Source organism: Pongo abelii, chromosome 13, assembly GCF_028885655.2.
Source record: "Pongo abelii isolate AG06213 chromosome 13, NHGRI_mPonAbe1-v2.0_pri, whole genome shotgun sequence".
NCBI classification, from domain to species: Eukaryota; Metazoa; Chordata; class Mammalia; order Primates; family Hominidae; genus Pongo; species Pongo abelii.
In genome coordinates, this window is record NC_071998.2 from 12,822,864 (window position 1) to 12,850,146 (window position 27,283).

Below are 27,283 nucleotides of genomic sequence, written 5' to 3' on the forward strand. Positions count from 1 at the left end.
GTACATCCAGCACCCGGGGAAATGTTGATGGGTGGGGTGGAATCTATTTTGTGGCCTCAAGGAAGGGTTTGAGAGACAGTCCCGCAAACGTGATGGCCTAATGAAGCCCCTCTGCCCAAGAAGCGATATTCATTTGTATCCTGTAGCCACCCATGAGGGAGAATTGGGCTATCTAAAGACACCCAAACCCCACCCCACCCCACCCCAACCCACCCCCCTGCTTCGTGAAATGAGCTCTCGCTCCGTTAGGCTCTATTCAGGCCATGTGGTTTTGTAACTTCCAGCGTGTGTGCCTGGGTTGCAGGGTGGTGTTGGGGCGGCTGTGGATAGAGGAGGGGATAAAGCGGTGGTGTCCCGTGGGTGCCCAGTACGTGGGATGTGAGTGGGGTGGCCAGAGCCTAGGAAACTCATTGACTCTCAGTACGTCTCCCTTCCTGGTCCCCTCTCTGACCTACGCTCCACATCTTTGCAGTTCAGTGGGGACCTTGTGGGTGGAAGTCACCATCCCTTTGGACTTTAGCAGAGGAAGGCTGGGCTCCCAAGAGTCTCCCTGGAGTTGGGGCCTTGGGCAGGCTCACAAGGATGCTGAAGGTAATGGTTGGTGACAGTGATGTAAGTTGGAGGCCTCGGGCCAATGCAGAGGTATCCATTTGACCTCGGTGGGACAGGTCAGCTTTGTGGAGTCCCGTGCATCCTTCCAGAGACTCATCCAGTGCTAGCAAACATGGTCCCGAGGATCCCAGCTCCCAGCAGAAGCACTTTTGTTCACACAGAATCCTGGGCAGGAAAGTTCTCAGCAGGTTTAGACCTCCTAGCCAAAAAGCCAAAGCCACTTCTGGGATTTTTTTTCAAAGAGCCAGTGGTTCCACAATGGGCCGTGGGTAGTTGTGGAAATGGAGAGAAGTGTTTGCAGATACATATTTTAGACAGAACGGACAGGGCTGGGTCATAGGTCATGAAGGACATGAGCAGATGCACATTGAGAAAACCCTCCCAGCATCCTAGGTGAACAGAGGTATGATTTTTTGAGACAGTCGAGCTAGATGCAACCCCAGATTTTAGGGTTGGATCTTTATTAATATGTAGTATCTATGAGGTATCCAAGTCCAGAAATCAACTCTCCAGTTCTGTACAGCATTTTGTAGGGAGATCAAATCCGGGATGTCTAAAGTTAATAATTCAGGCCGTGGTAATGGATTAGATTAGATGTACTTGAACTTATTTTGCCAAGAAAGAGAGGGCGGGAGATAGAGAGAGCCAGAGAGTGAGCAAGCAAGAGAGAGAGAGAGACACAGAGACAGAGACAGAGACACAGACAGAGAGACACAAAGATACACAAAGAGAGAAAGACAGAGAGAGACATAGAGAGAAAGACACAGAGAAAGACAAAGATGGAAAGAGACAGAGAGAAACTGAAAGAGAGACAGAGACAGAAAGAGAGAGAGATAGACAGAGAGAGAGACAGACCGACAGGCAGACAGACAGGCAGAGAAAGAGAGTAAGACAGAAAGCAGACACACACACATACAGAGACAAAGACAGTTGGAGAGACAGAGAGAAAGAAAGAGAGGGACAGACAGAGGGAAAGAGACAGAGAGAGAAAGAGACAGACAGAGGGAGAGACAGAAACAGACGGAAAGAGAGACAGACAGAGACAGAGACAGAGAGAAACAGACAAGGAGAGAGAGACAGACAGACAGGAAGAGAAGCACAGTAAGACAGAAGACAGACACAGAGAGAGAGAGACAGAGAGACAGAGACAGAGAGACAGACAGGCAAGGAGAGAGAAAGAAACAGACAGACAGGGAGAGAGAGACAGACAGACAGGGAGAGAGAGAGAGACTGACAGACAGGCAGAGAAAGAGAATAAGACAGAAGACAGACACAGTGAGAGAGACAGAGAGAGAGACAGAGACAGCGAGACAAAGAAAGAAAGAGAGATACAGACAGACAAAGAGACAGACAGAGAAAGACGAGACAGACAGAGAGAGACAGAGAGAGAGAAAGAGAGAGAGAGGCAGGCAGAGAAAGAAAGAAAGAAGACAGACACCGTGAGAGAGACAGGCAGAGAGAGAGACACACAGAGACAGAGAGACAGAGAGAAAGAAAGAGACAGACAGAGATAAAGACAGAGACGGACAGAGAGAAACAGACAGACAGGGAGAGAGAGAGACAGACAGACAGGCAGAGAGAGAGAGACAGAAAGGCAAAGAAAGGGAGTAAGACAGAACACAGACACAGTGAGAGAGACAGGCAAAGAGAGAGAGAGAAAAATAGACAAACAGGCAGAGAGAGAGAGACAGAGAAAGAGAGACAGAGAGACAGAGAGGAGGAGGAATGGCGTGGTCAGGAAATAATTACACATATTTTATAACGCTTTTGATTCTATAAAGGGTGGCCGGGGTGTGCTTTGAAAACAAAAACAACAGCAACAGGAACAGCAGCAGCAGCAGCAGCAAGAGCAGCAGCAGCATTCACTTATGGATTTCTAGAAAATAAGACGTTCTGAAGTAAACATCAACCGGCTCTCACTACACGTTGAGAGATTCACAAAAGCGCTAGTTAACAACAGGAGAAAACAGCAGTTAACATGTCTTGGGGAAAAGATACGTCTTCCTGAAAATTGGGGATTTCTACTTCACCTGAAAAGAAATACATATGAAAAAGGAAAAACAAGAACAAAACAAAACAAAACAACAAATAGAGGCCAAGGCACCGTCCCTGGAAATCTTAAGTGAGCAAAGTATTAGTTCTCAGAAAACGTTTCTATTATGGGCAAATACTAAGAACACCCAGACTAGAGCTGTGACACCATTCCCATTGTGAAGCTATACTGGCTGGAGGGCGGAGAAACTAAAACATCATGATAAAAGGTGATGGAGACCCAGCCATGGTGAAGCTTTCCTAGGAAGGGAGGCCTGAGGAGGGAAGAGGGGGGAAAAACCCCACAACAGCAGACCCGCCCACTTGCCCACGGGAGTCAAGGGCCATGCCATCGGCCCAAGCTGCCTCCAGGGAAGTGGGACCGTGCCACCTCCATCTTCAAAAACGGTGGCCACTGAGTGAGGCCTGATGCCCACCGTTGCAAATGTCAGCCTGACGAGAATGAGATCGCCGGTGAGGGGTGGGGGAAGGGGTGAGAAGTCGGAGGCACACCAGGGTGGCTCCGGAAGGTTTCCAAGCAGGGTGTTGGGAGGCGGGAGGTGGGGGGTTTGGGGGAAACCCGCCTAACTGACACACTAAATGAAGGTAAAGGGACGTGGGTAGTGGGGGGAGCCGGGGGGCGACTTGAAAATTAAAGTGACCCCTCCTAAAACCCAAGTAGAAGAGTCTATGCGCATGAAAGAAACCAACACACAAAGAAAACTAAAGCGCTGATCAAAGACCAATATGGCCCCCGCCAGGGCAGAGGCTCCCTAGGCAACCAGGGAGAGAGGGAGGGACCTCCAGAAGGGAGAGAGAGAAACCCGTTGCCCAGGCTCAGTGAAGTAAGCAAGACCTCCCTCCATGTCACCTAGACTTTCAATAACAGTGGCCGCTAGATGATGCCTGAAGACAACCGATGCCTGCAAGTGTCAGTCAGCATGGAAAAGAATGCATTTATTTATTTATTTATTTATTTATTTATTTATTTATTTGTTTGTTTAGAGACAGAGTCCTACTCACTCTACAGCCCGGGCTGTAGTGCAGTGGCACGATCTCGGCTCACTGCAGTCTCCGCCTCCCAGGTTCAAGTGATTCTCCCACCTCAGCCTCCCGAGTAGCTGGCATTACAGGCGCATACCCCACCGTGCCCGACTCAGTTTAGTATTTCTTGTAGAGACGGGGTTTTACCATGGTGGCAAGGCTAGTCTCGAACTCCCAACCTCACGTGATCCCCCGCCTCAGCCTCCGGAAGTTCTGGGATGACAGACGTGAGCCACCACGCCCGGCCTTAACCATGTATTTTTGAGTTGAGGAGCTTATCAGGGAAATACGAGAAGTAGGGACGCCACACGTGACAGAGAGAAAAGTCTGAAAATGCCCCTTCCATCCAACTGGGTACCCGGCCTCGACCTCCCAAAGTCATACACCGAGTGGTGAAGCGTAGCAAGGCCCGTCTGTCTGGATTCCTCTCGGCCTCCCTAAGCAGGCCCTTCTCACTTTCGTGGAAAGGGCAGGGCCCTCTTCCTCATGGGGGTTCTGACAGACTGACAGAGAAAGAGACAGACATAGAAAAACAGAGACGGACAGAGAGAGACAGAGAGAAACAGACAGAAAGAGAGAGAGACAGAGACAGAGACAGAGAGAAACAGACAGACAGGGAGGGAGAGAGACAGAGAGAGAGACAGACAGACAGACAGAAACAGACGGAGAGGAAACAGAGAGAGAGACTGAGAAAGAGAGAAACAGACAGACACACAGAGACAGACAAAGAGAAACAGAAAGAGAGAGACAGAGAGAGAGAGAAAGGGAGGGAGAGAGAGACAGACAGACAGGCAGAGAAAGAGAGTAAGACAGAAGACAGACACAGTAAGAGAGACAGGCAGAGAGAGAGAGAAAGAGACAGAGAGAAAGAGAGAGACAGACAGAGAAAGACAGAGATGGACAGAGAGAAACAGAAAGAGAGAGACAGAGATAGAGACAGAGACAGAAACAGACAGACAGGGAGGGAGACAGAGACAGAGAGAAACAGACGGAGAGAGACGGAGAGAGTGAGAGATATATAGAGAGAAACAGAAAGGGGGGGAGAGAGAGACAGGCAGGCAGAGAAAGAGAGTAAGACAGAAGAGAGACATAGTGAGAGAGACAGGCAGAGGGAGAGAGAGACAGAGACAGAGAGAAAGAAAGAGAGAGACAGACAGAGAAAGAGACAGACAGAGACGGACAGAGAGAAACAGCAAGAGAGAGAGACAGAGAGAGTGAGAGTGAGAGAGACAGAGAGAGAGAAACAGACAGGGAGGGAGAGAGACAGACAGAGAGAGAGAGACTGACAGGCAGAGAAGAGAGTAAGACAGAAGATAGGCACACAGAGAGAGAGAGAGGAAAGAAAGAAAGAGAGAGACAGGCCGGGCGCGGTGGCTCATTCCTGTCATCCCAGCACTTTGGGAGGCTGAGGCGGGTGGATCACGAGGTCAGGAGATCGAGACCATACTGGCTAACTCGGTGAAATCCCGTCTTTACTAAAAATACAAAAAATTAGTCGGGCTTGGTGGCGGGCGCCTCTAGTCCCAGTTATTCGGGAGGCTGAGGCAGGAGAATGGCGTGAACCTGGGAGGTGGAGTTTGCAGTGAGCCAAGATGGTGCCACTGCACTCTAGCCTTGGCGACACAGTGAGACTCCATATGAAAAAAAAAGAGAGAGAGACAGACAGACAGAGAAAGAGACAGAGACAGACAGAGATCAACAGACAGAAAGACAGATCGAGAGAGAACAGAAAGGCAGGCAGAAAGAGAGACAGGCAGAGAAAGAGAGCAAGACAGAAGACAGACACCGTGAGAGAGACAGGGAGAGAGAGACAGACAGAGACAGACAGAAAGAGAGACTGACAGAGATGAGACAGAGAGACAGAAACAGACAGAAAGAGAGACAGACAGACAGAGAGTGAGAGAGAGAGGGAGAGAGACAGACAGGGAGGAAGAGGGACAGACAGAGAGAGAGACAGATGGGTAGAGAAAGACAGTAAGACAAGATAGGCACAGAGAGAGAGAGAGTGAGAGAGACAGACAGAGAGACTCAGAAAAAGAAAGAGACAGACAGAGAAAAACAGAGACAGACAGAGAGAGACAGAGAGAAACAGAGACAGACAGAGACAGAGAGAAACAGACAGAAAGAGAGAGACAGAGAGAGAGAGAAACAGACAGGGAGGGAGACAGAGAGAGATAGACAGGCAGAGAAAGAGAGTTAGGCAGAAGACAGACACAGTGAGACAGGCAGAGAGAGAGAGACAGAGATAGAGAGAAAGAGACAGACAGACAGAGAAAGAGACAGATAGAGAAAGACAAAGACAGACAGAGAGAGACAGAGAGAAACACAGAAAGAGAGAAGGTCCTAGCCGAGTAGCGATATAGTGCCTTTTCTTTCATTTTCTCTTTCTTTTCTGGTTTTCTTTTCTTTTCTTTTTTTCTTTTCTTCTCTTCTCTTTTCTTTTCTTTTCTTTCTTTCTTTCTATTTATTTATTTAGAGACCGAATCTCACTCTGTCGTCCAGGCTGTAGTGCAATGGCGCCATCCCGGGTCACTGCAACCTCTGCCTGCCAGGTTCAGGTAATTATCCTGCCTCAACCTCCCGAGTAGTTGGGATTACAGGTGCCTGCCCCACCGCGCCCAACTCAGTTTCGTATTTTCAGTAGAGACGGGGTTTCACCATGTTGACTAGGCTGGTCTTGAACTCCTGACCTCGTGACCCTCCAAACTCGGCCTCCCAAAGTGCTGGGATGACAGACGTGTGCCACTGCTTTCAGTGTACAGTGCCATTTATTAGAAATCACTCATGGGAACACGCACTTACAGGTCATGTGTGGATATTTTATTTATTTATTTATTTACTTATTTATTTATTTTTTGCACAGAAAGGTGGGGGGATGGAGTTTCGCTCTTGCTGCCCAGGCTAGAGTGCAATGGCATAGGGGACTCAAAGAGTCAACCTATGGCAGAGAGGACACGTCATTCTGAGTGTAAGGGCCACAGTGAAAGGTGGCAGGGCTGGCACTTTAAAACGCTGAAATTCCTCCAGCTCAGGCCTGTCGTCCCAGCACATTGGGAGGCCCAGTAGGGCAAATCACTTCAGGTCAGGAGTTCAATACCAACGCGGCCAACATGGAGAAACCCCATCTCCACTAAAAATAGAAAAATTAGCCGTCTGTTGTGGTGCGCATCTGTAATCCCAGCTACCGAAGAAGAATCACTGGAACCCGGAAAGCAGAGGTTTCAGTGAGCCAAGAGAGCGCCACTGCACCACAGCCTGGGTGACAGAGCGAGAGAGAGTCAGTCCAAAAAAAAGAAACGAAGAAAAAAAGAAAGAACAGGCCCAAATACTACATTGTCGCTGAATGTTCCCCCAAATGGCCAGAAACCCCCTGACTCAGGTCAAGGAGGTGGTGTTTTGTTTCACTTCTCTCTATCTCTCTTTCCTTCTCTCCCTCTCTCTCTCTTTTTCCTCTAACTTCATTTCTTGTTCAAGCATATATGTGCAAGATTGTTACATAGGTAAGCTTCTGATGGGAGGTTCAGTGTGCAGATGATTTCATCACCCAGACACTGAGCGCAGTACTCGACAGTTTTCATGTTTCGATCTGTTTTGGTTTCTCCTGAAGCTGTCTCTCTTTCTAACCCTCCTCCCTCAAGTAGGCTCCCGTGTCTCTCGTGTCCCTTGTTCTGCCCACGCAGAACTCTCATCTATAAGTTCCCACTTATGGATGAGAACACGCGGTATTTAACTGATTGTTGCTTTCATCTTCGGTGGTGGCGGTGAAAGAGGCATGACACTAAATCGACCCTTAGGACGTTCACCTCTGTCCCCACCCCACACCCCCTCCCCCTACACTCCCTCATTCCTGCACACACTCCTCAAACGCAGGAAAGGAAGAAAGACAGAAATTAAAGTAAGAGGTCAGCCTCCAAGGTGGTGGAGGGAGGGGATCTCAAAGGGTGAGCAAGCGATGGGGGTCGGGGGTATCTTGGCTGAGCTTGCAACAATGGGTGAAAGAGTTTCCAGCCCCACATCATCCCATAATCCTCAGCCGTAGCCAGCCTCTGGGTGGGGTTGTGCCTGTAAAAGCTTCTGAATGGAGAGAAACCCAAGGCAATGGAAGGCATCAGCTCCAAGTCCAGGAAGCGAATAGGGCTTTGTGCATTTGAAAGGGGCTTTAGAAGGCGGTGCTGCGGCTTCCAAAGCATTGCACCTCACCTCGCCTCACCGCGCCCAGAGCGAGACTCCATCTCAAAATCAATCAATCAATCAATCAATAATAAAAAATAATCAATGAAAGAAAGAAAGAAAGAAAGAAGAAAGAAAGAATCAGTACAGTGGTCGTGGTCGTGAATCATTCCCCAGAGTCCAGGCACAGTGGCTCATGCCTGTCACGCCAGCACTTTGAGGCACCGGGTCAGGAGGGTTGCAACAAAATGATGAGACCCTATCTGTGGAAAAACATTGAAAAATGAAGGCCAGGCTCGGTGGCTCATGCCTGCCATCCCAGCACTTCGGGAGGCCGGGGAGGGTGGATCACCTGAGGTCGTGAGTTCAAGACCAGCCTGACCAACATGGGGAAGCCCCGTCTGCACTAAAAATACAAAATCAGCCAGACGTGGTGGCACATGCCTGCAGTCCCAGCTGCTGGGGAGGCTGACGCAGGGGAATCGCTTGAACCCAGGAGGCAGAGGTTGTGGTGGGCCAAGATCGTGCCATTGAACTCCAGTCTGGGCAACCAGAGAGAAACTCTGTCTGGGGAAAAAATAAATAAATAAATAAATAAAAATTATCTGGGCACAGTGGCGTGTGCCTGTGGTCCCAGGTACTCTACTCTGGAGGCTGAGGTGGAAGGATCGCTTGAGTCCAGGAGCATCCACGCTGCAGTGAGTGAGTTATGATGGCACCACTGCCAGGGTGACAGAGTGAGACGCTGCCTCTAAATCAGTTAATCAATCAATCAGATCACTAGAAGGCGCTGTCTGTGTCTTACTTTCAAAGGGTGTCTCTTTAGGCCAAGCAGGCATGGTGCCTCACGCCAGTAATCTCGGCACTTTGGGAGGCTGAGGCAGGAGGAAAGGAGGAAGGGAGAAAGGGAGGAAAGAAGAAAGGCAGGAAGGCAGTCAGCTAGGAAAGGAAGGAAGGAAGAAAGAAATAAAAGAAAGAAAGAAAGAAAGAGAGGGAGGGAGGGAGGGAGAAGAAGAGAGAAGAAAAGAGAAGAAAAAGAAAAGAAAAGAAAACGGGGAGGGGCATATCTCCTTGACTGGTGACTGCCCAGGATACAGCTGACTGAAGCCTCGACCTGTGGAGCCTCAAGTGTTCTTCTCCTTATCTCAGTCTCCCGAGTAGTTGCGGCTACAGGCAGGTATTACCACGCAAAACTAATCTTATAATAATATTATAATTATTATTGAGACAGAGTCTCGCTCTGTCTCAATAATTGCCATGGCATGATCTCAGCTCACTGCAACCTCGGCCTCCCTAATTCAAGCAACTCGCCTGCGTCAGTCTCCTGAGTAGTTGTGATTACAAGCCTATACCACCAGAACTGGTAATTGTTCTATTTTTCCTAGAGATGGGGTTTCACTATGTTGGCCAGCCTGGTCTTGAATTCCTGGCCTCAAGTGATCAACCCACCTTGGCCTCCCAAAGTGCTGGAATGACAGGCGTGAGCCACTGTGCCCAGCCCAGATGATCTTTTTTATAAATTGTAGAGAAGGAGTTTTGTCAACCGCCGGGTGGAGGGTGGGGTGGGTTTTACTCAGATTGCATACTGTGAAAACGGTAAATTATTGTGGTTTGTGAACTAGATATGGAAATTGTGTGTGTGTGTGAGAGAGAGAGAGACCAATCCCACCATGAGGAAGCGGAAATGGTGTTTGATTTGGGTACCTCTCTATTCACCTGTCTGTGTGTAGATGACTGAAGGTTCCACAAATGAAGGTCAGCAGTATCTATTGAGCTGTTTCTCCCTCTCATGCGTCTCATGTGTGTGGTGGAGAGAGGAAAGAAAAGAGGTTCTGATGGGAAGTTGTCTTCATGCCTGAGGAGGCTGAAGGCAGGCTGACGGGACGGAGGACATCCTATGTGACATTTCCATACCTGGACACCCTTTAGAATGCTGGGGCTGCCAGTCCACCCTGTATGTCAACATACCCCCAAGAACAGCATGGTCCGGGGTTGTCCAGTCTCATCCCATCCAGCCCACCTGGGGTATCTGGTGGAAGTCTTCACTGGAGGATTTGACACCATGGAATACTATGCAGCCATAAAAAATGATGAGTTCATGTCCTTTGTAGGGACATGGATGAAACTGGAAACCATCATTCTCAGCAAACTATTGCAAGGACAAAAAACCAAACACCGCATATTCTCACTCATAGGTGGGAATTTAACTATGAGAACATATGGACACAGGAAGGGGAACATCACACACCGGGGACAGTTGTGAGGTGGGGGAAGGGGGGAAGGATAGCATTAGGAGATATACCTAATTCTAAATGACGAGTTAATGGGTGCAGCACAACAACATGGCACACGTATACATATGTAACACACCTGTACGTTGTGCACATGTACCCTAAAACTTAAAGTATAATAATAATAAAATTTTAAAAAAAGAAAAAAGAAAGCATCATCGCAGTTCCCTTGGGGTCACTAGGCAACAGCCAGCCGGGGGAGGGTGGTGGGACCTGAAGGGGGCGGGGCATCAGCCTCAGAGCTCGCTGGAAGGTGGCAGAGAGCCGGTGGGGGACGCTGAGCCAGAGACGTCTGGCAGGATATAGATCTGGAAGGTGCATCAGTCCTCTCCCATACCTCTCCCACGGAAAAATCCCACAGCGGCAGTGGGAGCCTTGGCTGGGGGAGAAGCAGGGAGAAGGGGGAGAGGGAAGGAAGCCCCCGGGAGGATTTAGCACAGAAAACCCACCCAGGCAAGCTCCCTCCCTCCTATCGGGTCCAAGGTACACCCTGGGAGGCGGCAACAGAAACGTTCACCCCATACTTTTTGTCTTTCTCTTTATTTTTTTTGTCTTTTCCATTTTACAAGAGATGATCATTTCAGCAACCAGGCGGTGGATGTGATGGGAGAAGTGTCAAGGCCAGGAGACCAACCTGATCAAATGAGCAACACAAGTAGGAAAGCCCAGCTGAAAAAATGAAAAAAAAGGGGGAGGAGGAGGAAAGAAAAGAAAAGAAAAAAGAAAAACAATCACCAAGAAAGTTAAAATTCTCTAACGGTGTAGGCACAAAAAAGAGTGATTTCACGTCTTTTCCCACAACATGGATACAGCTGGAAGCAAGTATATACCCAGTGAACTGCCTTCTGCTTAAAAGTGGGACGTAAACAGTGGGTACGCACACGGTCATCAAGATGGAAATAACAGACACTCCAAAAGGGAGGAGGAGGACAACAGGGGGACGAGGGATGAATAAATCACCCGTCAGAGACAACGTTCGCCACGTGTATATCAGATACATTGGAGGTCCACTTCTACATCCGGAGGCAGTAGTATGCTGATCTAACAAACAAGCAGTTACACCCCCTAAGTCTGTAAAATACCAAAACAACGACGACAGCACCAGCAGCAACAGCAGCAACAACAACAACAACAGAACAGAAGCTGGAACACAAAACCACCACCACCACCACAATCACCAGTTGGGGGTTGGCGGAGGGTGGCCGCGCTCTGGGCCCTCAGGCTCAGTCCCCTCGGGTTTAAAAAAGAAAACAGCAGACTCATTCCTGCCTGTAGGCAGGAAAAATCCAATCAAAGTTCTCCATTGCTAGAAAGGGAAGTAGAATAAGGAGAAGGGCTTATTGATCTTGTGATCGATTGCAGCCATACATGTAGGAAAAAATTAAATACAGACAGCAACACTTTCTACACTGTTCAAAAACATCGTAGATCAGACGCACCACACTCCATGGGGCTTGTGCCACTAGAAAGAAAAGACAGGCCGGGCGCGGTGGCTCATTCCTGTCATCCCAGCACTTTGGGAGGCTGAGGCGGGTGGATCACGAGGTCAGGAGATCGAGACCATCCTGGCTAACACGGTGAAACCCCATCTCTACTAAAAATACAGAAAATTAGCTGGGCCTGGTGTGGGCACCTGTAGTCCCTGCTACTCGGGAGGCTGAGGCAGGAGGATGGTATGAACCCGGGAAGCAAAGCTTGCAGTGAGCCGAGATAGAGCCACTACATTCTGGCCTGGGCTAAAGAGCGACACTGCGTCTCAAAAAAAAAAAATATATCCAAGCATATTGCTGCATGCTTGTAGTCCCAGCTACTCAGGAGGCTGTGGTAGAACAATCACTTCACCCAGCAGTTTGAGGCTGCAGTGAGCTATGATCATGCCACTGCACTCTGGCCTGGGTGACAGAGCGAAACCCCTTCTCAAAACAAAGAACAACCAAAAACTTTCAAGAATACTCAGAGATAGTGTAGGTTTGGTTCCAGACAACCACAATAAGGCAAATGTTACAATCAAATTAGTCACATAAACATTTTGTTTCCCAGTACTTATAAAAGTTATGCTTAAACTGTGTTGTAGTCTAATGAGTATTTAATAATTATTAATTAATTAATTAGTAATCACATTATGTCTAAAAATCCATGTACATACCTTAACTTAAAATACCTCATTGCTGAAAAATACTAATGAATATCTGAACCTTACCAAGTCATAATCTTTTTGCTGGTGAGTGAAGGGGTGGCCTGCTCCTCCACACTTGTGGATATTTCTAGTCAAGTGGGATGAGAGACTGAGAAAATAAGTAAGACACAGAGACAAAGTATAGAGAAGAAATAGTAGGCCCAGGGGACCGGCATTCAGCATACCAAGGACCTGCACAGACACCGGTCTCTGAGTTCCCTCAGTTTTTATTGCTTATTATTTTCATTATTTGAGCAAAAAGGAATGTAGTAGGAGAGCAGGGTGATAATAAGGAGAAGTTTTTATTGCTTATTATTTTCATTATTTCAGCAAAAAGGAATGTAGTAGGAGAGCAGGGTGATAATAAGGAGAAGTTCAGCAAAAAACATGTGAGCAAAATAATCTATGTCAATTAAGTTCAATGGAAGGTACTATGACTGGACATGCACGTAAGCCAGATTTATGTTTCTCTCCACCCAAATATCTCAGTGGAGTAAAGAATAACAAAGCAGCATTACTGCAAACATGTCTGCCCTCCCATCATAGGGCGGATTTTCTCCTATCTCAGAATTGAACAAATGTACAATCGGGTTTTATACTGAGACATTCAGTTCCCAGGGGCAGGCAGGAGAGTGGCCTTCCTCTATCTCAACTGCAAGAGGCTTTCTTCTTTTACTAATCCACCTCAGCACAGACCCTTAACGGGTGTCGGTCTGGGAGACAGTCACATCTTTCTCATCCCATGAGGCCATATTTCAGACTTTCACATGGGGAGAAACCTTGGACAATATCCCGCTTTCAAGTGCAGAGGTCCCTGCGGCTTTCTGCAGTGCATTTTGCCCCTCGTTTATTAAGATTAGAGAATGGCGATGACTTTTACCAAGTATACTGCTTGTAAACATTTTGTCAACGAGGCACATCCTGCACTGCCCTAGATCCCTTAAACCTTGATTTCATACAACACATGTTTTTGTGAGCTCCAGGTTGGGTCTGAGTGGCTGGGGCAAAGTGGCTGGGGCAAAGCTACAAATTAACAACATCTCACCAAAGCAATTGTTTAAAGTACAAGACTTTTTCAAAATGGAGTCTCTTATGTCTTTTCTTACTATATAGACACAGTAACAGTCTGATCTCTCTTTCTTTTCTCTACAGTGAGGGTCTTGCCTCTATGTTGATGGCTGCTGACTGATCAGTATGGGGGCTGCTGACGTTTTGGTACCTGTGTCAATTTCTTAAAACAATGAAGTTTGTTCCTTTCACAAAAGATTTCCCTGTAGCATGTGATGCTGTTTGATAACATTTTATCCACAGTAGAACTTCCTTCAAAATTGGAGTAAACCCTCTCAAACCATGCTGCTGCTTTATCCACTAGGTTTATGGAATATTCTAAATCCTTTGTTGTTATTTCAACAATGTTCATAGCATCTCCACCTGGAGTAGATTCCATCTCAAGAAAATATTTTCTTTGCTCATCCATAAGAAGCAACTCCCCACTTGTTCAAGTTTCATCATGAGTTTACAGCAATTTAATCTCATCTTAAGGCCCTAATTCCAATTCTGATTATCGTGCGATTTCTACTACATCTGTAGGGACTTCCTCCACTGACATCCTGAGCCCTCAAAGTCATCCATGAGGGCTGGAATCAACTTCTTCCAAACTCCTGTTAATGTTGATATTTCAACCTCCTCCCATCAAACACAAATGTTCTTAATGGCGTTTGCTATTAAGGACATTTGTGATTCATGGGAGGAGTTTGAAATATCATGAAGGGATTAATGGTGAAAGCTTTCCAAAAGGTTTTCAATTCAGTTTATCCAGACTCATCAAAGAAATTACTATCTATGACAGCTATACCTTTACAAAATGCATTTATTATTTAATAAAAACACTTGAAAGTCAAAACCACTCTTTGATCCACAGGCTGAAGGATAGATATTGTATTAGCAGCCATGAACATAACATTAATTTCCAAGTACATCTCCAACTAAGCTTCTGGGTAGCTAGGAGAATTATTAATAAGCAGCAATCTTTTTTCCTTTTTTCTTTTCTTTCCTTTTTTTTTTTTTTTTCCTCTCCTTTATATAGTTTCCCTCTTGTTGCCCAGGATGGAGGGCAGTGGCGTGGTCTTTGCTCACTGCAAATTCCGCCTCCAGGGTCCAAGCCATTCTTCTGTGTCAGCCTCCCAAGTAGCTGAAATTACAAGTACCACCTCCATGCCCGGCTAATTTTTTTGTATTTTTATTAGACATGGGGTTTCATAATTTTCGCCAAGCTGGTCTCCAACTTCTGACCTCAGGCGATCCAACCACCTCGGCCTCCCAAAGTGCAGGGATTATAGGTGTGAGCCACTGCACCAGGCCAGGCAGCAATCCCTTTAAAGGACTCTTTTTTTTTTTTTTTTTTTTTTTTTTCTGAGCAGTAGGTCTCAACAATGGGATTAAAATATTCAGTAAACCATACTGTTAACAGTTGTGTTGTCACTTAGACAGTGATATTCCATTTCTAGAGCACAGAAAGAATAGATTTTGAATAATTCTTAAGAGCTTTGAGATTTTCAGAGTGGTCAATGAGCATTGGCTGTAACTTAAAGTCACCAACTGCAGTGGTCCTCAAAGACAGTCAGCCCATCCTTTGAAGTTTTGAAGCCAAGTGTTGACGTCTCTCTATCGATGAAAATTTTACATCTTCAGTAAGCTTAATCATTTCTAGCTCTTTACTTAAAGTGAGAGACGTGCAATTCTTCCTTCCATTTGAGCTCTTTGAGGCCACTGTGGTTACTAATTAACACCCCCAGTGGGTGTCATCCTCCTCCCTCCTCAATCGAGTTCACCCATATCTCTGCATGGGGAACGGGGCTTTCTGCACCACACACGCCCTGCATGCCTGGGGCTCTCCCACAGGGGGCTTTCGTGAGCCAGGGAGCAAGGGCCGTCCCCCCGCTCCAGCCCAGCAAGGCTGTGCAGGCAGAAGGAATCTCTCAACCTGCCATTGCACGTGGGAATTTTTGTGTTCACTGCCATGGCTCCTCTGGAAGTAGGACTGTCCCACCCTCAGACACCTCGGTGGCCTCCACACCCCAAAAAATGCCAGAAGGACAAGGATCTGCAGCATGGCAGCCTGCTGGGCACATGCTCAGTGGGACAGCTTGGGCCCCCTCAAGCTGAGTCACGGGGTAAGGTGTGTTTGCACCACCCTTGTCCCACCAGAGTCCGCGGTGGGTCTGGAGCCCCAGGTCCCCAGGGCGGTGTGGGAAACCAAAGATGGGGCACCTCCACTTCCGAAGCTATCTACCCCGGAGGCCTCCGCATCAAGCACAGATGCAAGCCATCCAGGCACCTCTCAACCGCTCCAGGAGCCGGGGCACTTTTCTACATTCACCTCCAGCCTGTTAGATGAGCTCCTGTCAACCCCAGAGTTTCAGCAAAAGGCACAACCTTTCCTAGATCCGGCGCCACTGGGGAAGCTGAAGGAAGTGGAAGAGCCCGCTCCACTGGAACCACTCCTCAGTCAGGAAGAACACCGGGCTCTGCTGGAGAAGCTTTAGGAAGCGGGGTTGGGGCGGGGAGGGGGCAGGGCGGCGGCCTCTCTTTCGCGGTGAACCTCTGACTCGGTATGGAGAGGCGTGTCTTCCCTTCCAGCTGACCTGCCTAGGATCTCTGAGTTCCAGGTCCCATGAGAGACTCCACTCAGAGGAGGGCTGTCATTCTTTCCTGAGCATCCCGGGGATCCCAGGGCCCGTCCAGGTACTGGGAGGTGGAGTGTCTACTGCTCATGCGCGGGTTAGCAGGCAGCAGCCTAGGTTTTCTAACCAGCTCAGGCGGAGCTCTCATCCCTTCCCTCTTGCGCCCCCGCCGCTTTCTTCAGTGGGGTGGGCGGAGACCTCCATCCCGGGAAACACTGGCCTGGGCAGGTGCCAAACCTACTATTTTTTTCGCATCTCGCCACCTCTGTCTCCCCGCCCCACCGTCACTAGCCTACCCTTGCCCAGCCAGCTTCCTCGGCATCACCGTGGAGTGCCTGACAGCTAAATGCAGACCCGAGACCCCGCGCAAACCGGGGTGCTGCCCTTTATACGCGGGAGGGAACTCAGGCAGAGATGGGGAGAGGAACGGAGACAGAGAGGGAGGGAGCGATGGAGGGAGAAAAGAACGGATGGACCCAGGGACCTTGGAAGGTTTGGAGGGATAGGAGGGAGAGAGGGAAGGAGGGAGGGAGGGAGGAAGGGAGGAACTGAGGGAGGGACGGAGGGAAAGAGGGACTGAGGGTGGGAGCAAGAAACAAAGAGAGGAAGGCAGAGAGAAAAGCTGTCTTCTTCCTCCAGGTCCAGCAGGACCTTGCACTCCGGGAAAATGTTGGGTGCCCAAGGCAGGCTGAGTGCTCGGCCCACAGCCGCGTCGGCCTGCGGGGCTCTCACCGGCCCTCTGGATCGCCAGCCTGGGTTAATTCATCTGGGAGCGATTCAGACGAATTTCGTCTCCAAAGGAATAAGCGAATTACACAGAGAGCAATGAGCCGAGACTCGGGTGATTGTCCATTTTTCATCCACATGGTTCACATATGAGATAGCCCCACGTTGAGCCTGTAACGGAGCGTGAGGTGGATAGTCCCGCCCACACAGGAGTCACACTCAGGCCAACTGAAGCGTGGTTTCGGGTTCCACGTTCCTTTGTCTTCTGCAAGGGGGCCTGTTGCTCATGTGTCTCTAGCCCCCGAAAGCGTGACCATTTTGACTGTTTCCCGAGCTCTGTGGGGGACACAGAAACCTCCAGAGAATAGTGGAAAAGCAGCATTGTGTTTTCGCTCTCCTTTCAAGTTTCCTCTTTGGAAACAGGTCATAGTGGAGACTCCCCATGTCTTAGGAAACAGGAAACCATCGTCAGGCTGTGATGCACCAGGCGTTTCTTTTCTCTGTAGTTTCGCTCTCATTTTCTACATGAAAATGAACGAGATTCGTAAGGAATCAGAAAAGAATTTATGGTACACAAGTCTTGACTACTGTTGCATTCCACTTTAAAATCACTTTGAGCTAAAACAACAGTTTTCCAAGATTTAAAGAAAAATAGATTTTATAAAAGGGATTCTTTTATTCCCTCAATACATAATTTAAGTTACTGAGAGCAACAAGTGATATTTTTTCCACTATAATTTGCTCTGATGAAAGAAATAATTCTTTTAACTCCTCACAAATGCTACATTTTCAGGACTAAAGGAATTATCAGTAGGCATTCTTTCTTCTTGATCTAAGTTATTTGTCTCTAAAATATGTCAAGTAATCTTTTAAAGATTCAGGGAGGGGCAGTTTCATGATTTTTTCTCTCAGTAAATTTTGAGGTTACTCCTCTGGCTTCATCGCTTCACTGTGATCTTTTTCTTCCTCTTCTTTGCTATCTTCTTCCATTTTTTCATCCTTACTGTCTAGAGGCTGAGGAATAAGCTGATTACCCACAAATACGTAAGTGGTAATTCTCTGTTTAACTCTCTTTCCTTTCCTTTTGGGTGGAGCCCTTTGAGGAATCCCCTTGGCCTGCATCTCATCATTTATGAAATTTCTAAGTGTGGGTCGAATGTAAATACGAGCCAAGTCTGTAGATTCCTGACAGTGATTCCTTACAGATTTGCAGTTGTGACGGTTAGATTTAATTTTATATAAGGTTTAAATGATAGTTAAACTTATGTAACCTGATATGAATTTGCATTGCCTCTATGAAAACTTCATTTATCTAATAAGGAAATCAAATGATTGTAGACCTATTTACCTTAATTTTGTTGCAATCACTGTTGCTGGGTTGCTGTATATATATTCCGGGCAATATATGACTGTAATAACAATACAAAATACTGAATAATTTAGCTTGTAAAAATCCCACAAGTTTTATGAAATTTCACAGCACAGCTACTTTTGCTTTTGAATCTCTTTCCAAAAGACATGAGTAAAATATCAACTTCTCTCATAGAGATTTTAAGAGCAAAGCAAGTGAATTATTAAAATAGGAAGTATGTACTTAGCACAACTTTTTATATGCACCCTTTACATTTTCAGTATTTTAAAAAATGAGGTTATCTTAACTCTCTAGAATTTTTTTATTATTATTATACTTTAAGTTTTAGGGTACATGTGCAAAATGTTCAGGTTAGTTACATATGTATACATGTGTCATGCTGGTGTGCTGCACCCATTTAGCACTCGACATTTAGCATTAGGTATATCTTCTAAAGTTAGCCCTCCACCCTCTGCCCACCCGATGACATTCCCCAGAGTGTGATGTTCACCTTCCTGTGTCCCTGTGTTCACATTGTTCAATTCCCACCTATGAGTGAGAACATGCAGTGTTTGGTTTTTTGTCCTTGGGATAGTTTACTGAGAATGATGATTTCCAATCTCATCCATGTCCCTACAAAGGACATGAACTCATTATTTTTTATGGCTGCATAGTATTCCATGGTGTATATGTGCCACGTTTTCTTAATCCAATGTTGGACATTTGGGTTGGTTCCAAGTCTTTGCTATTGTGAATAGTGTCTCAATAAACATACTTGTGCATGTGTCTTTATAGCAGCATGATTTATAGTCCTTTGGGTATATACCCAGTAATGGGATGGCTGGGTCAAATGGTATTTCTAGTTCTACATCCTTGAGGAATCACCACACCGACTTCCAAAATGGTTGAACTAGTTTACAATCCCACCAACAGTGTAAAAGTGTTCCTATTTCTCCGCATCCTCTCCAGCACCTGTTGTTTCCTGACTTTTTAATGATCACCATTCTAACTGGTGTGAGATGGTATCTCATTGTGTTTTTGATTTGCATTTCTCTGATGGCCAGTGATGGTGAGCATTTTTTCATGTGATTTTTGGCTGCATAAATGTTTTCTTTTGAGAAGTGTCTGCTCATGTCCTTCGCCCACTTTTTGATGAGGTTGTTTTTTTTTTCTTGTAAATTTGTTTGAGTTCATCGTAGATGCTGGATATTAGCCCTTTGTCAGATGAGTAGGTTGCGAAAATTTTCTCCCATTTTGTAGGTTGCCTGTTCACTCTGATGGTAGTTTATTTTGCTGTACAGAAGCTCTTTAGTTTAATTAGGTCCCATTTGTCAATTTTGCCTTTTGTTGCCATTGCTTTTGGTGTTTTAGACATGAAGTCCTTGCCCATGCCTGTGTCCTGAATGGTAATGCCTAAGTTTTCTTCTGGGGTTTTTATGGTTTTAGGTCTAATGTTTAAGTTTTTAATCCATATTGAATTATTTTTTGTATAAGGTGAAAGGAAGGGATCCAGTTTCAGCTTTCTACATATGGCTGGCCAGTTTTCCCAGAACCATTTATTAAATACGGAATCCTTTCCCCATTACTTGTTTTTCTCAGGTTTGTCAAAGATCAGATAGCAGTATATATGCGGCATTATTTCTGAGGGCTCTGTTATGTTCCACTGATCTATGACTCTGTTTTGATAGCACTACCATGCTGTTTTGGTTACTGTAGCCTTGTAGTATAGTTTTAAGTCAGGTAGCGTGATGCCTCCAGGGTTGCTCTTTTGGCTTAGGATTGACTTGGCGATGAGGGCTCTTTTTTGGTTCCATATGAACTTTAAAGTAGTTTTTTCCAATTCTGTGAAGAAAGTCATTGGTAGCTTAATGGGGATGGCATTGAATCTATAAATTACGTTGGGCAGAATAGCCATTGTCATGATATGTTTCTTCCTACCCATGAGCTTGGAATGTTCTTCCATTTGTTTCTATCCTCTTTTAATTCAATGAGCAGTGGTTTGTAGTTCTCCTTGAAGAGGACTTTCATGTCCCTTGTAAGTTGGATTCCTAGATATTTTATTCCCTTTGAAGCAATTGTGAATGGGAGTTCACTCATGATTTGGCTCTGTTAGTCTGTTATTTGTGTATAAGAATGCTTGTGATTTTTGTACATTGATTTTTTTATCCTGAGACTTTGCGGAAGTTTCTTATCAGCTTAAGGAGATTTTGGGCTGAGATGATGGGGTTTTCTAGATATACAATCGTGTCATCTGCAAACAGGGACAATTTGACTTCCTTTTTTCCTAATTGAATACGCTTTATTTCCTTCTCCTGCCTAATTGCCCTGGCCAGATCTTCCATCTCTATGTTGAATAGGAGTGGTGAGAGAGAGCTTCCCTTTCTTGTGCCAGTTTTCAAAGGGAATGCTTCCAGTTTTTGCCCATTCAGTATGATATTGGCTGTGGTTTTGTCATAGATAGCTCTTATTATTTTGAGATACGTCCCATCAATACCTAATTTATTGAGAGTTTTTAGCATGGAGGGTTGTTGAATTTTGTCAAAGGACTCTTCTGTGTCTATTGAGATAATCATGTGGTTTTTGTCTTTCATTGTGTTTATATGCTGGATTATATTTATTGATTTTTGTATACTGAACCAGGCTTGCATCCCAAAGATGAAGCCCACTTGATCATGGTGGATAAGCTTTTTGATGTGCTGCTTTATTTGGTTTGCCAGTATTTTATTGAGGATTTTTGCATCAATGTTCATCAAAGATATTGGTCTAAAATTCTCTTTTTTGGTTGTGTCTCTGCCCAGCTTTGGTATCACGATGATGCAGGCCTCATAAAATGAGTTAGGGAGGATTCCCTCTTTTTCTATTGATCGGAATACTTTCAGAAGGAATGGTGCCAGTTCCTCCTTGTACCTCTGTTAGAATTCAGCTGTGAATCCATCTGGTCCTGGACTTTTTTTGGTTGGTAAGCTATTGATTATTGCCTTAATTTCAGAGCCTGTTATTTGTCTATTCAGAGATTCAACTTCTTCCTAGTTTAGTCTTGGGAGGGTGTATGTGTCGAGGAATTTATCCATTTCTTCTACAGTTTCTAGATTATTTGCATAGAGGTGTTTGTAGTATTCCCTGATGGTAGTTTGTATTTCTGTGGGATTGGAGATTGTATCCCCTTTATCATTTTTTATTGCATCTATTTGATTCTTCTCTCTTTTTTTCTTTATTAGTCTTGCTAGTGGTCTATCAATTTTGTTGGTCCTTTCAAAAAACCAGCTCCTGGATTCATTAATTTTTTGAAGGGTTTTTTGTGTCTCTATTTCCTTCAGTTCGGCTCTGATTTTAGTTATTTCTTGCCTTCTGCTAACTTTTGAATGTGTTTGCTCTTGCTTTACTAGCTCTTTTAATTCTGATGTTAGGGTGTCAATTTTGGATCTTTTCTGCTTCCTCCAGTGGGCATTTAGTGCTATAAATTTCCCTCTACACTGCTTTAAATGTGTTCCAGAGATTCTGGTATGTTGTGCCTTTGTTGTCATTGGTTTCATAGAACATCTTTATTTCTGCCTTCATTTCGTTATGAACCCAGTAGTCATTCAGGAGCAGGTTGTTCAGTTTCCATGTAGTTGAGCAGTTTTGAGTGAGTTTCTTCATCCTGAGTTCTAGTTTGATTGCACTGTGTTCTGAGAGACAGTTTGTTACGATTTCTGTTCTTTTACATTTGCTGAGGAGAGCTTTACTTCCAACTATGTGGTCAATTTTCGAGTATGTTTGGTGTTGAAAAAAATGTATATTCTGTTGATTTGGAGTGGAGACTTCTGTACATGTCTATTAGGTCCACTTGGTGCAGAGCTGAGTTCAATTCCTGGGTATCCTTGTTAACTTTCTGTCTCGTTGATCTGTCTAATGTTGACAGTGGGGTGTTAAATTCTCCCATTATTATTGTGTGGGAGTCTAAGTCTCTTTGTAGGTCACTCAGGACTCGCTTTATGAATCTGGATGCTCCTGTATTGGGTGCATATATATTTAGGATAGTTAGCTCTTCTTGTTGAATTGATCCCTTTACCATTAGGTAATGGCCTTCTTTGTTTCTTTTGATCTTTGTTGGTTTAAAGTCTGTTTTATCAGAGACTAGGATTGCAACCCCTGCCTTTTCTTGTTTTCCATTTGCTTGGTAGATCTTCCTCCATCCTTTTATTTTGAGCTTATGTGTGTCTCTGCACGTGAGATGGGTTTCCTGAATACAGCATACTGATGGGTCTTCACTCTTTATCCAGTTTGCCAGTCTGTGTCTTTTAATTGGAGCATTTAGTCCGTTTACATTAAAAGTTAATATTGTTATGTGTGAATTTGATCCTGTCATTATGATGTTAGCTGGTTATTTTGCTCGTTAGTTGATGCAGTGTCTTCCTAGCCTCGATGGTCTTTACAATTTGGCATGATTTTGCAGTTGCTGGTACCAGTTGTTCCTTTCCATGTTTAGTGCTTCCTTCAAGATCTCTTTTAGGGAAGGTCTGGTGGTGACAAAATCTCTCAGCATTTACTTGTCTGTAAAGTATTTTGTTTCTCCTTCACTTATGAATCTTAGTTTGGCTGGATATGACATTCTGGGTCCAAATTCTTTTCCTTAAGAATGTTGAATATTGGCCCCCATTCTCTTCTGGCTTGTAGAGTTTCTGCTGAGAGATCCACTGTTAGTCTGATGGACTACCCTTTGTGCATAACCCGACCTTTCTCTCTGGCTGCCCTTAACATTTTTTCCTTCATTTCAACTTTGGTGAATCTGACAATTATGTGTCTTGGACTTGCTCTTCTCGAGGAGTATCTTTGTGGTGTTCTCTGTATTTCCTGAATCTGAATGTTGGCCTGCCTTGCTAGATTGGGGAAGTTCTCTTGGATAATATCCTGCAGAGTGTTTTCCAACTTGGTTCCATTCTCCCCGTCACTTTCAGGTACACCAATCAGACGTAGATTTGGTCTTTCCACATAGTCCCATATTTCTTGGAGGGTTTGTTCGTTTCTTTTTATTCTTTTTTCTCTAAACTTCCCTTCTCGCTTCATTTCATTAATTTCATCTTCCATCACTGATACCCTTTCTTCCAGTTGATTGCATTGGCTCCTGGGACTTCTGCACTCTTCACGTAGTTCTCAAGCCTTGGATTTCAGCTCCAACAGCTCCTTTAAGCACTTCTCTTTATTGTTTATTCTAGTTATACATTCGTCTAATTTTTTTTCAAAGTTTTTTAACTTCTTTGCCTTTGGTTTGAATTTCTTCCTGTAGCTCGTACTAGTTTGATCATCTGAAGACTTCTCTCAACTCGTCAAAATCATTCTCCCTCCAGCTTTGCTCCATTGTTGATGAGGAACTGCATTCCTTTGGAGGAGGAGAGGCACTCTGCTTTTTAGAGTTTCCAGTTTTTCTGCTCTGTTTTTTCCCCATCTTTGTGGTTTTATCTCCTTTTGGTCTTTGATGATGGTGATGTACAGATGGGTTTTTGGTGTGGATGTCCTCTCTGTTTGTTAGTTTCCTTCTAACAGACAGTATCATCAGCTGCAGGTGTGTTGGAGTTTGCTAGAGGTCCAGTCCAGACGCTGTTTGCCTTTGTAACAGCAGCGGTGGCTGCAGAACAGCAGATTTCCATGAACCACAAATGCTGCTGTCTGATCATTCCTCTGGAAGTTTTGACTGAGAGGAGTACTTGGCCGTGTGAGGTATCAGTCTGCCCCTCCTGGGAAGTGCCTCCCACTTAGGCTGCTTGGAGTTCATGGATCAGGAACCCACTTAAGGAGGCAGTCTGCCCGTTCTCAGATCTCCAGCTGCGGGCTGGGAGAACCATTGCTCTCTTCAAAGCTGTCAGACAGGGACATTTAACTCTGCAGAGGTTACTGCTGTCTTTTTGTTTGTCTGTGCCCTGCCCCCATAGGTGGAGCTTATAGAGGCAGCAGGCCTCCTTGAGTTGTGGTGGGCTCCACCCAGTTCGAAGATCCCGGCTGCTTTGTTTACCTACGCAAGCCTGGACAAAGGCAGCGCCCCTCCACCAGCCTCGCTGCCACCTTGCAGTTTGATCTCAGACTGCGATGCTAGCAATCAGTGAGACTCCGTGGGTGTAGGACACTCCGAGCCAGGTGCGGGATATAATCTCCTGGTGTGCCGTTTTTTAAGCCCGTCAGAAAAGTGCAGTATTAGGGTGGGAGTGACCCGATTTTCCAGGTCCATCTGTCACTCCTTTCTTTGACTAGGAAAGGGAACCCCCTGACCCCTTGCACTTTCTGAGTGAGGCAATGCCTAGCCCTGCTTCGGCTTGCACATGGTGCGCTGCACTCACTCTCCTGCACCGACTGTCTGGCACTCCCTAGTGAGATGAACCCAGTACCTCAGCTGGAAATTCAGAAATCACCCATCTTCTGCCTCAGTCACGCTGGGAGCTGTAGACTTCAGCTGTTCCTATTCGGCTATCTTGGGTGCGCCCACTCTCTAGAATTTTTAAATTATATTTAGAATTGTTTTTTCTATAGTTCACTGTATAAAGTATTTGCTTTTTTTTAAAAAAGCAAAATCATCGTTATGTGTGACCCTTGATAGGCCACAGAACAAGTGAATGTGCATGAGTGAGGCCACTTTCTTAGATGTCTGTAAGTAGCAGGGCCATGGTAGACCTGGTCAGTGGATGCACTTTACTGGATGGAACTTCTAGTTTACCTGAATATTTATCCTTGACAAGGTAGGGCTGAGCCTACACTTGCTTTGGATCTTTCTAGTACAGGAAATATTCACAGAAATTGTATCTAGATACCTTTTGTTTGGAAAATCCTGTTCAGAATCATAGTGTAATCTTTGGGACTCATGCCATGTTCATTTGACTTCTTCTGATATTTTTTATGTTTCTTTTGGTAAAACTATAATGGTTTTCATTTTTTACTTAATATCACACAATTAAACTGTCCATATTTGATCTTTATTGTAGCTTATCAGTGATAAAAAACAGGTAGTAATTGCCATTGTTTGCTTGTTTGTTTTCCTAATAAGGCCTGGAAACAGCCATTCTTTATTAAGAAAGTGTGCAATGTAACATATTTGCTAGAGTTACATGGATTATATATTTCTTAAAGGGAAAAATTTGAGAGTATCATGGATTACCACCAGGATTATTATTACAGTAGTTGCTCAGATTTGGTTAAGGAAGCCCAATCAAAGTATAGTGAAAGGATTATTATCTCTCTGCTAAGATTAAGATATTGTTTCAAAAATCTCAGCCCCAATAATTCCACAACATCTGAAAACAAGTGTTTGTGATCATGTGTAAGCATGAAATTGTTCCAAGTAAGTGAGGATATTTTAGTTATGTGAAAGGCAGTATCAATTGAAGGTTATTTTTTTTATATCAGTGGCTAGGATGGTGGAATTGGGGTTATTTCTACAGTTATTCTTAGATGATTACTAAACTGCTAAGAAATGCCCCATATGATTTGTATCTAGGAAAGAAAAAAATCAGTATCATACTGTTGTCATCTGTCAGAAATGTTCATTTTATTCTGAATTAAATGTGGCTTTTGAAGTTACCTTGAATTCCTGGTGACCACATGTTTTTAACAGGAAAACCTGGGGAAAGTTGTCTGTCCCATCTACGCTGCAGTTTTTTTTTTTTTTCTATGTTGGAACTGCTGTTTAGATGATGCTTTTACTATGCAGGAGAGAGTTTTTGTTAAGGATATATTTGAAGATTGGGTTTTCCGTAATGTCTTTCATTCTTTGACTTTGGCAAAGTGTACAGTAGATTTTCATGATCATTGCATACTTCTTGTCACTGAAATGTATTTTTATGTTTTTAAATGCATTCATTTTACACTTGTGACTTTATTATTGACTTTAAGGGGCAGAAATAAAAAAATAAAATTAAAAAAAAGAAAATGAATGCGATCCACACACCTGCGTGTGTGAGACTATCACGGCAACAGCGACACCCACAGGCATTGCCGCCTTCACGGAGAGGGCATGGAAAACTCAAGACTATCATGGATGTTCAGTTCTACACTCCACCCTTCGAAGGTGGTTTCTCCCTGAAATCGTGTGTGAGCCCAGAGAGAAACTTCCAGTTTCCGTAGAATTCTGGAGAACTCAGAGAGACAGCCCCGGAAGCCCCCCCTTCCTGGCCGATCTGGCCCCACCTTCACCTACCACACATGGCCCTGTGTTTGTGGTCTCTGGCTTCAGAGGGCGGGTTATCCAGGGCCCTTGGGTACTCATGCATACTCGTGAAGGGGTGAAGCTGGTGGGTCTTTATACGTGCCACTGGCGGGGTCGGACTCCTGACTGGACCTGCATGAAGCACAAAGGCCAACAGAGGTGCACGGGAGCTGCCAGCCACTCTCTGCCCTTGTCTCTCTGTGAAATTCTTGCCAGGTGCCCCCGTGATGTCTCTCCCGACACCTTCTGACAGCCCCTTCCCCGCGGAAGCCTGAGGATGAGGACGGCAAAGGGACTCGTTTGTAACCTGAACGAAAAAGATGCCCTGCCAGCGTGCTTTGAGTGGAACACTTACCTGAACTGGCCAGAGAGACCTGCCTTTTAGAGTCCAGGATTCAGGTTTCATGTCAGAATCGAAGGTTCAGGCATCCAGGCCAGGGTGGCAGGGAACCCACGCACACAGACGGCCTGTGCAATGCGGCCCACAAGGGTGCCACCCTCCCTCCTTGGTCGCCTTCACCCCCACCAGGGCGTGGGGTACAGGGGGCTTTCGTTAGCCAGGCAGCAATTGTCACCCCTCTGCTATAGCTCAGAGAGGCTTCTCAGGCAGAAAGAATCTCCCAACCTGCCGTGGAACACGGGGATTTTGGGTTTGCTGTCCTGGCTCCTTCGGAAGTGGCGCTGACCAACCCTCAGACACCTGGGTGACCTCAGCACCCAAAGAGATGGCAGGGGTCCATGATCCACACTATGGTGGCCTTCTGGGTGTGTGCTCAATGGGACAGCTTGGGCCGCTCATGCTGAGTCAAACAGATGGCAGGGGGACCAGGACCCACAGCAAGGCGGCCTTCTGGGTACCTGCTTAGTGGGACAACTTGAGCCTCTCAGGCTGAGTCACAGGAGCAAGGTGTGCTTGCACCGCACATGTCCCACATGAGTCCGTATTGGGGCTGGGGCCAGGGTCTCCAAGTCACCAGGGCACGTGGGGACGCTAAGCTGAGGCACATCTACCTCCGCAGCTCACGCCCA

At 45.6% G+C, this 27,283-nt stretch overlaps 1 protein-coding gene across 1 annotated transcript in view; it reads left to right on the top strand.

Annotated features, from left to right (window-relative positions):
• The window catches only part of LOC134759818 (cell division cycle protein 27 homolog), a 30,121-nt gene extending 3,592 nt beyond the window's left edge, over window positions 1–26,529 (top strand). The window contains 2 exon segments of the mRNA XM_063714611.1: window positions 305–378; window positions 26,471–26,529. Coding sequence (XP_063570681.1) covers window positions 305–378; window positions 26,471–26,529 — 133 coding nt within the window.
• Window positions 26,530–27,283: the final 754 nt, after the last annotated feature.